The sequence below is a fragment of the Camellia sinensis genome, chromosome 7, assembly GCF_055761805.1.
Source record: "Camellia sinensis isolate YWXY chromosome 7, ASM5576180v1, whole genome shotgun sequence".
Taxonomy (NCBI): domain Eukaryota; kingdom Viridiplantae; phylum Streptophyta; class Magnoliopsida; order Ericales; family Theaceae; genus Camellia; species Camellia sinensis.
Window position 1 is genome coordinate 7,684,608 of NC_138967.1, and position 12,070 is coordinate 7,696,677.

Consider the following 12,070-nt stretch of genomic DNA (forward strand, 5'->3'; position numbering starts at 1 on the left):
ATTTTTCAAAACTTGCTGAAAACAAGATCTACGCTCGAGCGTGGCTTTCCTCGCTCGAGCGGGCATGCAGAATGTGAGGGTCCGCTCAATCATAACTTCTTTCGCTCGAGCGGTCTATAAATTTTGAAAAAGTACTGGTTGCTTGTTTTTCACACTCGATGGACGCTCGATCCCCGCTCGAGCGTAAGACTCAGACCCTCGCTCGAGCGTAACTTTTGTCGCTCAAGCGTGCTACAAAGCGCAAGAACTTTTGAGGGCTTGCATTTCACGCTCAAGCGTAGTTCAGGTCGCTCGAGCGGAAGTGCATGCACTCAGAGTGGTCGCTTGAGTGTGGATTCCTGCGCTCAAGCGTAGATGCAAATTCTGGAATTTCCAGATTTGATCTACAAGTTTCAAACTTAATCTTTAAGCACCAAAACTTGGTTTTTTTGGGCCAAAACTTGAGAAAATACATGGAAACTCTTAAAATAACATGAATTAAAGATCATTACAAGAAATCATGGCCCAATGGCTTGCTAATTGAGCAAAATTTCAACTGAAAATGTAAGAACATGCTCTAAATATGACCTGCATGTAATCACTTGAGTTCTTAGCCTCCAATACATGATTAAATGAGACAAATGGATGGAAAACAAGATAAATTCTCAAAGCTAAGGCAGAATGATAACATGCATGGAAGAATTCTTTGAAATCAATTCTCAATGTGGAGAGATGAACATGCACGCATGATATGGTCCTTCTACTAACTTATTTAATTCAAGCTTGCTTAACTCAACATAATCTTCATGAATTCATGTTCTAAACATCATAATTATATAATCTAGGTGTTGAATTCATACCTTAACCTCTCAAGTAAGATCTAGATGATGAGCACACTAGGATTCCAAGCTAATTCTTCTCAATTTCAACAATTCTTGTTGATCTCAACTCTCTCTCTCTCTTGGTCCCTCCCTCTCTCACACGTTTGTGTGTGTAGTAGCTCAAGTATATTTGAAATTGAAGAAAAGAGTTTAGTGGAGACTTATATGGAGCCTTATGTAGGCTTCACTTGAAGATAATTTAATTAAAGCTAAATAAGTGAATATTAAATTAATCTAATTTATTGTTCCGAATTGAACTTCAATTGATCCTATCCTAAAATTCTAAAAATTCTAATTAACACATAAACCAAGTCAATTTCTGAATCAGATGTCGATAAGATCTTTAATTCGCAGATCAAAATAAAAGCATGAACAGATCTTTCTATGTTAAAGAGATATAAACACAAAATAATGCAACGCACATATAATTAACTCAAGATTTATTCTTAATTACTTGTTAGGCATACTTAAACATGAATTAATGCTAATAATGGGTTGGGGTTGTTACAATCTGTCACGTCCTAACCCTGGTTGCTTAGGACTGAAATCGTAACTTTCTAAGAAATTTAGGTGAAATGTGGCAAGATTGTTGTACATCTCCAAACTTAGCCACCTGTGCAAGGGTTATAATTACAAACATTATACAAACTTAATTTGAGTAAATAAAGTATGTAAGTGGTAGAAACTGAAATCCAAAAATTGTGTAAACAAATAACCATAATCACAATATAGAACAGAACAAAACAAAGGTCATTAGAGTGATAATCAAAATAGGGGTTGATGGATCAATGACAAATAGAATGCCACAAAGTGACCAATCAAAGACTAATAGTAATTTAAGTCCCTCAAAGCATGGGACTCCCATGGTGGTACTAAAAATATATATATATATATATATATATTTATTTATAATCATTGCCAAATAATTTCTAACATTGTCAAATAATTTTTAAAATTTAAACAATCATTTCCATAGGTTTCAATTTAAGCAAATAGAGTTCAAAAAATAATTAAAATAATTGAAATATTAATATAATTTATAGAACATGAATTATATAAAATAAATTATGATAACTTAAAATATACGTAAAATATGTTGTGGTGACTCAAGGTATAATATAACTCACCTAAATATTGTTTCCCCAAATTTGTTTTCTTTTCCTTTCCCGTTTCCTGTTGTACCGTAGCTCCCAAATGTTTTTTTCCTTTGTTTGCTATCTTATATTTTAACACCTCCAAGTATAAAATTTAAATATTTTATTTTATGTCATTTTATATAATTGTTTATTTTTATTACATTAGTTAAACAGTTGTGGTGCCATACTATCCCGCCATAACCATCAACCTCTGCCACCATCACTATTGGCGACCCCTCCCCAAACCTCCCTTTTCTCATGGCAAACTCACGGCTTCCTACTAAATGACTTTTTCACTATTGCTAACAACTTTTCAACAGTCTTATGTCGTTACCCACCTTTCATCTAGCCTTGTGAGATCTAAGGTTTGGGATTCTATATCTAGGATTTGAGTAACCAAAAGAAAGAAAGGAAAAAAAAAAAAAAAAGACTACGGAAGGTGTCAGAGTGGGGGAAGAGAGGAACGAGACTAGTTGTAGAGAATAAGAAATAACAAAAAATGACGGAGGAATGGATGATAGAGTTAAGGGAAGTGACATAGGGTTAGTAAGAATCGGCTGAGCTAGAGGAGAGGGGTTGGTGGTGATTAGTATGGTGAGGTCTATAGAGAGACGATGAGGTGATTCTAGCGGGAGAGAGAAGGCTATGATGGAGGTGACGAAAAAAAAAAAAAGAAAGGGAGGAGAATGGCTGCCAACAATTGGTGGCAATGGTTGCAGTTTTGTTGAAGAAAATTATAATTGATATCATTTGAAAAATGGTGGTATATAATGAGACAAAATTAAAATTTTTAATTCGAGTATGGTGTAAATTAAGCAAAAAGAAAGGTGTCACAATATATTGCTAGGATTATTTTGAGAATTGATTTTAGTTGATTTTTTAATTTTTTATTAAAAAAAAAGGTAAAGAGAATAGTTTACTTTTTTATAATAATTTTTTTTTTTTTTTTTGACTAAAATGTGTTGTTGCCACCAGCGCCTCATTTGGAGAGTTCGAATTTTAGGCTAAAATTCAAAAAAGTTACTAAATCAACAAATTATACAAAAAATAAAATACAAAACTATTTTTTCTCTTTATTTTTTACATATTTTTTCATATAAATTCAAAAAAATAATTTCAACATATTACTTTTTACCTAATATTTTAACCAAAAAGTTAAAAATATATATATTAAAATATCATGTTTCTAAACGAGACTTTATTATTTTGTAAATAGAATTTTTCATATTTTAAAGAAAAAATATCATATCAGTGAGATTTTAAAAAAGTAATTACAAATTAATGAGAATTTTTATAAACATTAATAATTATAATTATAACTTTTTTGATAATTTATAAAGAAAAAAATCTGACATTTAGGATGTAATTACTGTCACAACCCAACCCCAGGGGCTTAGGGTTGGAATCGCGACTTACTAACTTTATTTTATTTGTAGCAAATTAAACTGCGTAAGCGGAAATAAAAATAAGTAAATAGAAAATTTACTTCATTTTTACTATTTAAGGAAAATGAAATACATCTATAGGGCTTTAGTTATTTTATTAATCAGTGACCGGCCCCGAGTAGAACAAAAGGAAACAAAAATAAAAATAAAAAAGATAAAAAAAAGTGGTTCAACGGCAATCCATGTACGGGTTCCATTTTGTGGGATTATGAGTTTCCCCTACATCTCGTCACCTGAAAGGGTAACAGCTATAAGCACACAGCAGAGTAAGAAATATTATGCTAAGAGTATAGGGAATACAAAATAACCATAGATAGTTAGTTAAGCCAAAACATTTACATAACTCAATTTGGTAAATAAATCATTTAAATGGCAGAAACTGAAATACCGAAATTATGTAAATAAATAACCATAACCACGGTACAGAACAGAACAGAACAGAGGTCACAGAAGTGACAATTAGAACAGAGGTCAATGGATCCATGACAAACAGAGGACCACAAAGTGGCCAAACAGAGGCCAATGGTTATTTAAGTCCCTCAAGGCGTGGGACTCTAGTGGTGATACTTACAAAACATAATTGTTTATAAGGTCATAGTCAAATATTCTTTAAAATATAAACAAACATATCCATGTGTTTCATTTTAACAAATATGGTCTAGAAAATAATCCACGTAACTGAAATATTAATATAGTTTATAATAATTTATAAAACATAACTTGTATCAAATAAATTATGATAAGTTAAAACATACGTAAAATACATTATGATAACTCAAGGTATAATATAACTCATCTTAATATTGACCCTTAACCTTTTCTATTTTTTTTTTCTTTCTTGGCTGCTCATAACTCCACAGCACCTTCCTTTCTATTCATACACACGGCTAGCGGTGATGACTCACACGTCCATGATAGCTTACGTGATGAATCACTCCCCTCTCCTAGCTTAGATGTACAGATGGCCTCCTTTTATTTCTTTGACAATATTCACAAATCTATTCATTAATGCTTAATATATTTGCAAATCTATTTGTTATTATTCAGATTCGGAAATCCAACATAGTCATTAATTTAAAGATCTGCGATCACTTCCATATATATATATATATATATATTTTTTTTTTATTACATTTATTATATTTATTTATTTAACCTATTTATTTATTTATTATTTTTAACTTTAATTTGGCCCAATTAGTATTATAATTTCATATTTCTGTTAACTTGGCCCCAAATAATAATCTCTAATTAATCTCATATAACCCAGTGCCAAATTAGATTATGTATTTATTATTATTTATTTAATAATATGTTATCACATACAACCATAATTATATTTAACTATAAATATTTATGTAGTATTTAATTTGTTTAATTATATTTATACATGTTAATCTTTTCACATAAATTAGTTCTTAACTTAGCCCTAAATAAATTTCCTCGTCACATATTTGATAACTGCAATGACAAATAAATTTACATAACACATATAGCTTATTTATTTTATTTCTTCTATAAATTTTACTTTGTCGCATACAATCACAAAATTAATTCTTCTATTTTACTATTGTAGATTATTATTATTTTTTTTTATTAATAGTCGTGGTTGGTTGTAGTATTAATTAAATATTTTGGAGTGTCACAATTACTCTTATTTTAAAGGTTATTTGAGATAATTTAAAAAAGTATTTTTTTTAATTTTTTACGAAAAAAAGTGTAAAGTATATATATATATATATATCATTCAAAAAGTAAATAAATAAAATAACAAAATAAAAAAATAGTAAAAAGATAAAAAGTTAAAAAAGTATGTTATTTTAATGTATCCAAACAAGCTCTTAAATACAACTGAGGCTAGAAAATGACCATTGCTAAAGCTCTCCGACTTGACGAACAACGCGATGATGGCTGCTCAACAGAGGAGACTGATCTCCTCAACCGCAACAAGAACATTAAAAGTGCAACAGAGCAGCTAGCTGATGATACCATGACTGAAAGTCAATCGGTGGAGAAGGGTTCAGAGGATGTGCAAAATCCCATTCACTGTGAGCAACAATCGAAGGAAGACCCCTCTAAACCACCAGGTGAAGATTCACCCACAATCTAGATGGAAATCATAGAGGTAAACAAAGAATCAACTAGATCCTTCAAGCAAGCACTCCTCCATTCGAGATTCAACGAAAATCAAAATGAAAAAAATTTCAATTGTAATGTGGAGGAGCTCTCTTCAGTCGAGAAGGATGAAAATACTGATCAAAGGTTGGAGAAAGAGGATGAGGTTATGAAGGAGGCCAGAGATAGGATACCTAAAGTAAAGATACCACCAGGCCTCCTGAAGAAAGTGCGTGAGCCATGCAAAAAGTGTTTGATCATGAGGCTATTGGGGAAAACCATAGGGTATGAATTGTTCATGACCAAGACGACAAAGATTTGGGGGCTACAAGCAAACTTTGAAGCCCTAGACATTGGTAACGGGTTCTTCGTTGTTAAGTTTGACATGGTCGATGCCTACACCAAAGTATACACTGGAGGATCATGGATAGTAATGGATCATTATGTAATAGTTAGGAAATGGCAACAAGACTTCAAATCAGACAAAGCGAAAAAAAATACTATCGCGATATGGGTAAGATTTCCTAATCTCCCCATTGAGTACTACAATGAGAAAATCATCTACCACATCGCAAAATTTATTGGAGTTCCGCTCAAGATCGACATTAACACAACCATTGCAGCGAGAGGCAAATATGCACGAGTTTGCATAGAAATGGACCTCAGAAAGCCTCTAATTTCTCGTTTTTCTATAGGTAAACACACTTATGGAGTTGAATATGAAAATTTGCACTCATTATGTTTTTCTTGTGGTAGGATTGGTCATCGAAGAAAGACATGCAGTGATAAACCTACTCCGGCAACGGTGTCAGAAGTCCAGGCATTGAATGGAGATGGAAGCCAAACAATGAATGCCCAGTCAGTTCTGGGCCAAACCCAAGTGGGAAATAGCATAAAGATGAGGTAGGCCTAGGACATTATGGGTCATAGATGACTGTTCCATGCCAAAGAAGAAAATCAAGAGGCCCAACTGTTCATAAAGGTGCTAATACCCAAGAATAATCGATTTGAGATCCTCCAAGAGAAAATGGACCAACCAGACCCCAAAGCCAAGTAAGCAAGGAAAAAGAAAAAAGAAAAGCCCATGTAAATGGTAGGGCTGAGCAAAGAATCCGTGAAATCCGTAATCCAATCCAGTCTAGTCCAATCCGATAGGTTTGGATTGGTTTTTTGAATCCGCGGTTCGGTTCCAGATTGAAAAATTAAAAATTCGTAGTCCACGAATTGGTTTCCAGATTGGAACCGATCCAGACTGTATACAAATAGTTTATATTTTTATTATACATCCTCCCACATTGTATCTTCTCTTATTCTATACAAAATCTAAACTCAAACCTAAAACCGTATAATATCTTCTTTTATTACTTTTGTTTGTTAGTTTTTAGTTTTAATTTGTAATGGTCTAAATACTTATGGTGAAACCAGTTTTCTTATGGTTGTTTAAATTCTAGAACAGTATGTCGCTATTATAGAAAAACATGTTGCTATTGTGGAACTAATATTGCGCTATGTTTATATTTTTATGAAATTAAAGTGTTGTATATATATATATATATTTTTTTGTTGTTTAATTATGTGAATCCGTAGTCCTAAACAGATCCAATTCGTATTTAAATAGATTGGTTCGGATTGGTTCCATGATTTAAACGGATTGGATTGGTTCTAATTTTTCAGGAACCGTAGATAACAGATTGATCCTGGTTTTATCCCAATGCGGTCCAATCCAGACCATGCTCACCCCTAGTAGATGGAGGCTTTCGGTACAAAGACAGAACATCAGCAAAAAAGACTAAGATAATTAGCCTTGGCATGGCTACTAAAAAGAAAGGTGAGGGAGTTCGAATGGACAATATAAGTGGCATTGACATGAAGATACGAGATCAAGAAGCAGCAATAGGAGAGTGTGAGACATCAAATCCATATAGCAGTAACCACCATTTCTCTACCACTTGTAACATGCCCGGGGAGTACCCCATGCGGGTTAAGCAGTTTGGACCCTCGATCTCTTTGATCTAGTCTCACTAGTGCAATGTGAAACATAGATAAGAGTCTAGATTTGGCAACTTTATAGAAAATCCATTTTATTACAAAATTATTGCCACAAATGGACTACGTTATCAGATCTCAGAATTGCCACCTAATATTTTGAGAAATTAGGAAACCCATGACTTGTGCCAAGGCCACTGTTCATTATAACCAAAGTTGTCTCGGTTTGGAACCTTAGGTATGAGAGGGGAAGGTCATTAATTGAGCACCCCCACTTACCCGATCAAAAGATCAGCCTTTACTAGCCATGATATGAATTTTATTTTCTTTATATGTTTATATTTTGATTATTTAATAAATCCTAAAATTTACTATGTGAAGCATACAAGTACAGACAATGTCACCCACTTTGGAACAACTTGATTTCATGTAGTATTGAAAGAGTCTTGAAGATGTACAACCCAAATAAATCGAGTTTACAAACATGAAAATCAACATCATTTCAAATTAAGCGACACAACCTCTATCCACTGGCATTCATAGAGTTATATCACATAAGCAAATAGCCTCATGATAGAATACTAAACATAGTAAGAAAAACACACACAAACAGGATGCTAAAGCATAAAACCTTACATGTTTGACGTCCTGCGAACAAGCTACAAAACAAAGTTAGTAAAACATGCATGATCTTATATACAAAATCCTAATGCAATTCACTCATAAAATACAACTAAAGATTTGGCTTCTAAGATATGACATGTGAATCATCTCAAGAACATTGGGTAGCCCACATAATCACACAAGAATTGATTAAATCCACAAATGCAAACTTAGCTGAATCAAGATACATGAAATATGGATGCAAAGCATGAATATAATGAAAAACAAAATATGATGCATATTCACAAATAAACAAAGCAAGTAAAAGAATGGGATAGCAAGAAGCGGGGAGGGGGATTATTACAACACTTGTAAGAATAATTACAAACCAAATTAGAGAGGGATGGGTAGAATATTGCAATAAATAAAATAAAACCTCACAAAACACTCAAAATAAAAATAAACAAAATAAAATCTTCATGTTCCTTGGAACCGTCGGTGGAAATTGGTCATCATTGGGAGATTACACCATCTTGTCCAAAAGAAGCTAACTGACTGGCCAAATAGGCCAGCCGGCCAACTAGGCCGAGCAAAACATGTCTTGTTGCGAAACCAAAAAAAATAAAAAAATAAACAAGAAATATGTAGGTGGCTCAACTAACCACTACTGGTTAGCTTATAATACAACTAATATGAAACAAGAGCAAGTAAATAATAATAATAATAATTATGAGCTAAACAAACCACTTGAATTACAACAACATACTATGAAATATAAAGTATGAGAATAAATATGAGATAAACAAACCACTTGGATTATAACAAAACACTATGAAATAAGAAGTAAGAAAATAAATATGAGATAGAAAATATAAGAAAATGAAAGACTAGAAATTCACCTTCCAAAGAAAAATTGAACTTCTTGATTTTCAAACTTCCTCTTGATCACCCTCAAGTTTAGGAAATGTGTTCTCAATCCTTAATTCGAAACTAGAATTTGAGCTTGGAATGACGGCTTTGAACAAGGGTATGATCACTCTTTTCTTGGCAAGAATACTCTCTCTTTGATTAAGGCTTTGAGTGGTTTTGACAAGGAAAGATAAGATGTAAGAGCTATGTAACTTCACTAGTTTGGCAAGATAACTCTCTTGTTTTTTAGACTTTCTTTTCTTTCAAATTCTAACACAATTTTAGCATTCTCTCCCTATACTTTTCTTCTTCAAAATTCATCTCCAAATTGAAGACTAGAGCCCTCATTATATAGCCAATGTAAGTGGGCAATGATGGAGGACAAAGTGGAGCATTTTTTGGAAGATAATGGGGTTAATGGGGGGACAATGTATAATACAGGTGAATGATTGAATAGTGATGGTATTTTGTGATTTATAAAAATGAATAATGAGTTAAGATGGTGAGATATGATTATGAAAGATGGTGAGTGGAGATGATGGGGAGGAAGGTGTGGTGTGATTATGAAAGTGAATGATGAGTGAGAATGGTGGGATGTGATTAGTGAGTGGGAATGGTGGGGTGTGATTATGAAAATGGATGATAAGTGGGAACAGTGGGGTGTAATTATGAAAGTGGGTGGTGAGTGGAGCTGGTGGGATGTAATTAGTGAGTGGAGATGGTGGGGTGTGATTATGGAAGTGGATGATGAGTGGAGGTGGTGGGATGTAATTAGTGAGTAGGGATGGTGGGGTGTGATTATGAAAATGGATGATGAGTGGAGATGGTGGGGTATGATTATGAACGTAGATGGTGAATAGAGATGGTGGGGTATGATTATGAAAGTTGATGGTGAGTGCGAATTAGTGGGGTGTGATTATGAAAGTGGACAGTGAGTGGAGATGGTGGGGTATGATTATGAAAGTGGATAATGAGTGGAGATGGTGGGGTGTGATTATAAAAGTGGATGATGAGTGTGGATTGATTTGTAGGAAATTTGGTAGTGGAGATTGGTGAATTTTTGATGAAAAATAATTTGGCCAAAAATGTGTGAATGTTGGGATTAAAGGTCAAATTTCATCTCTCTTACTGAGGATTCTGTGAGAAACACATTCTGATTGTCATCATCAGGTAATAAAAAGAAAGCGCTTAAGTCTTAGGGCCGGTCAAAATGAGGTGTCTACACCACCATAACCCAACCACCCATCCACCCAACCAACCCTAGCCCACATGCCACAAATTCTTCTACTTGAATAAACTCCAGACCCAAATTCAGAGTTCCCCTAGATAAAAATGGAGGCGATAGGAGAGAACTATCCTACGGAGAAGCACACGCTGCATCAGAATAGAGTATTGGTGTGTCTATCCCCAAGGAAATAAGTGTTTCACCTTATCACCTTAAAATGGTGGAATGAGGAAGTAAAGTTGAGGCTTCAACCATGGAGGCAGGTGGATGCAAACCAGGATATGCATTACCTCTCAATGACACCACTGAAGTCGATGGAAGATAATTTCAAAGCCATCAGAGGTCACTTAGCATTAGATAGCCAAATACCTCTACCACAACAAGATATACCATCTATGGATTTGCTAATCTGGAATTGTAGATGAGCAGGGAACAAAAAGTTTAAAAGGAATATGAGAGAATTAGTACAGATCCACAAACCAGAAGTGGTTACCCTTATGGAAACTAAAGTTGAGTTCAAGTCTATGGAATTGTTCTTCAATGGTATGGGCTTTACAACCTCAGTTCATGTAGACCCAATAGGTCGTAGTGGGGGCATTTGGATGATTTGGAACCCAAACATAGTAAATGTTAGAGTGGTGGAAGCCAGCTCCCAGCAAATCATTGCTACAATCTTTAGGTAGGACTACCCAGACTAGCTACTTTCAGCTGTATATGCAAGTCCAAATCGCAGTCTGAGAGAAGATTTATGGGATCATTTTGAGGAAGTTGCTCGAAATATGTCTGAACCTTGGTTAGTTGATGGTGACTTTAATGACTTCACCACACCTAATGAAAAACGAAGTCTACAAGGTAACCAGATCCAAAACCTGAGCCAAGATCAGAAAAGAAGCAGGAAATTCAATGAACGAGTTGAAAATTGCAAACTAATGGATCTAGGGTGTTCAGGTCCTAGGCTGGCTTGGTCTAACAACAGAAAAGGCTGGGCAAATACTATGGTAAGGTTGGATAGAGCTTTGTGCAATACGGAGTGGAGAACCGGCTTCGCAGATGGCGCAGTTTGGAATCTGCCTCATACCTACTCAGACCACTCCCCTATGATGGTATTTACTCAAGGGAAGTCTCCCTTTAAACCCACTTGTAAACCCTTTAAATTCATGGTGGCTTGGATAACTCATGAGGATTTCATAAATGTTATTGATAATAGTTGGACCAAGAACAATGCCTTCCTGAGTAGTAACCTCCAAAAACTAGCTCAAGCTGATAGTGTCTGGAACAAAGAAGTCTTTGGCAATATCTTTAGAAGGAAAAGATGGTTACTTAGGAGGATAGAAGGCATTCAAAAATCTCAAGCCAACAACTATTCTCATAATCTTCATACTCTTGAATTAGATCTTATAGATCAATATAATCAAGTGCTTTATCAGGAAGAGCTTCTATGGTTTAAAAAATCTAAATCTAAATGAATTACTCAAGGTGAGAGGAACACAAAATTTTTCCAGCTTACCATTATTACCAAAAGGAAAAAGAGAAAGATTGAGATGCTGAGAAATGATAGTGGGGGTTGGTGTGATCAACCTGACCAACTTAAGAACCTGATTACCAGTTATTTTGTTAATCTTTTTTGTCACTCCCCTACCACCTCTCTTGATCACTAGAATAATTTGGTGGTTTGCAAGGTGACTCAGGAGAACAACTCCAAACTTACTAAAAGTATTACTAATGAGGAGGTTTGGCAGGTTGTGAAGAGTATTCATGCTTTTAAAGCCCCTGGGAGTGATGGTTTTCAAG

General features: G+C 34.3%; 1 protein-coding gene across 1 annotated transcript; it reads left to right on the forward strand.

Moving 5' to 3' along the window:
- Nucleotides 1-9,428: 9,428 nt before the first annotated feature.
- On the forward strand, nt 9,429-11,745 carry LOC145795585 (uncharacterized). Its single transcript, XM_082880409.1, has 3 exons — nt 9,429-9,495; nt 10,709-10,958; nt 11,013-11,745. The coding sequence occupies exons 1-3, from the start codon at nt 9,429-9,431 to the stop codon at nt 11,743-11,745; spliced, it is 1,050 nt and encodes a 349-aa protein (XP_082736535.1).
- The last annotated feature ends 325 nt before the right edge of the window (nt 11,746-12,070 follow it).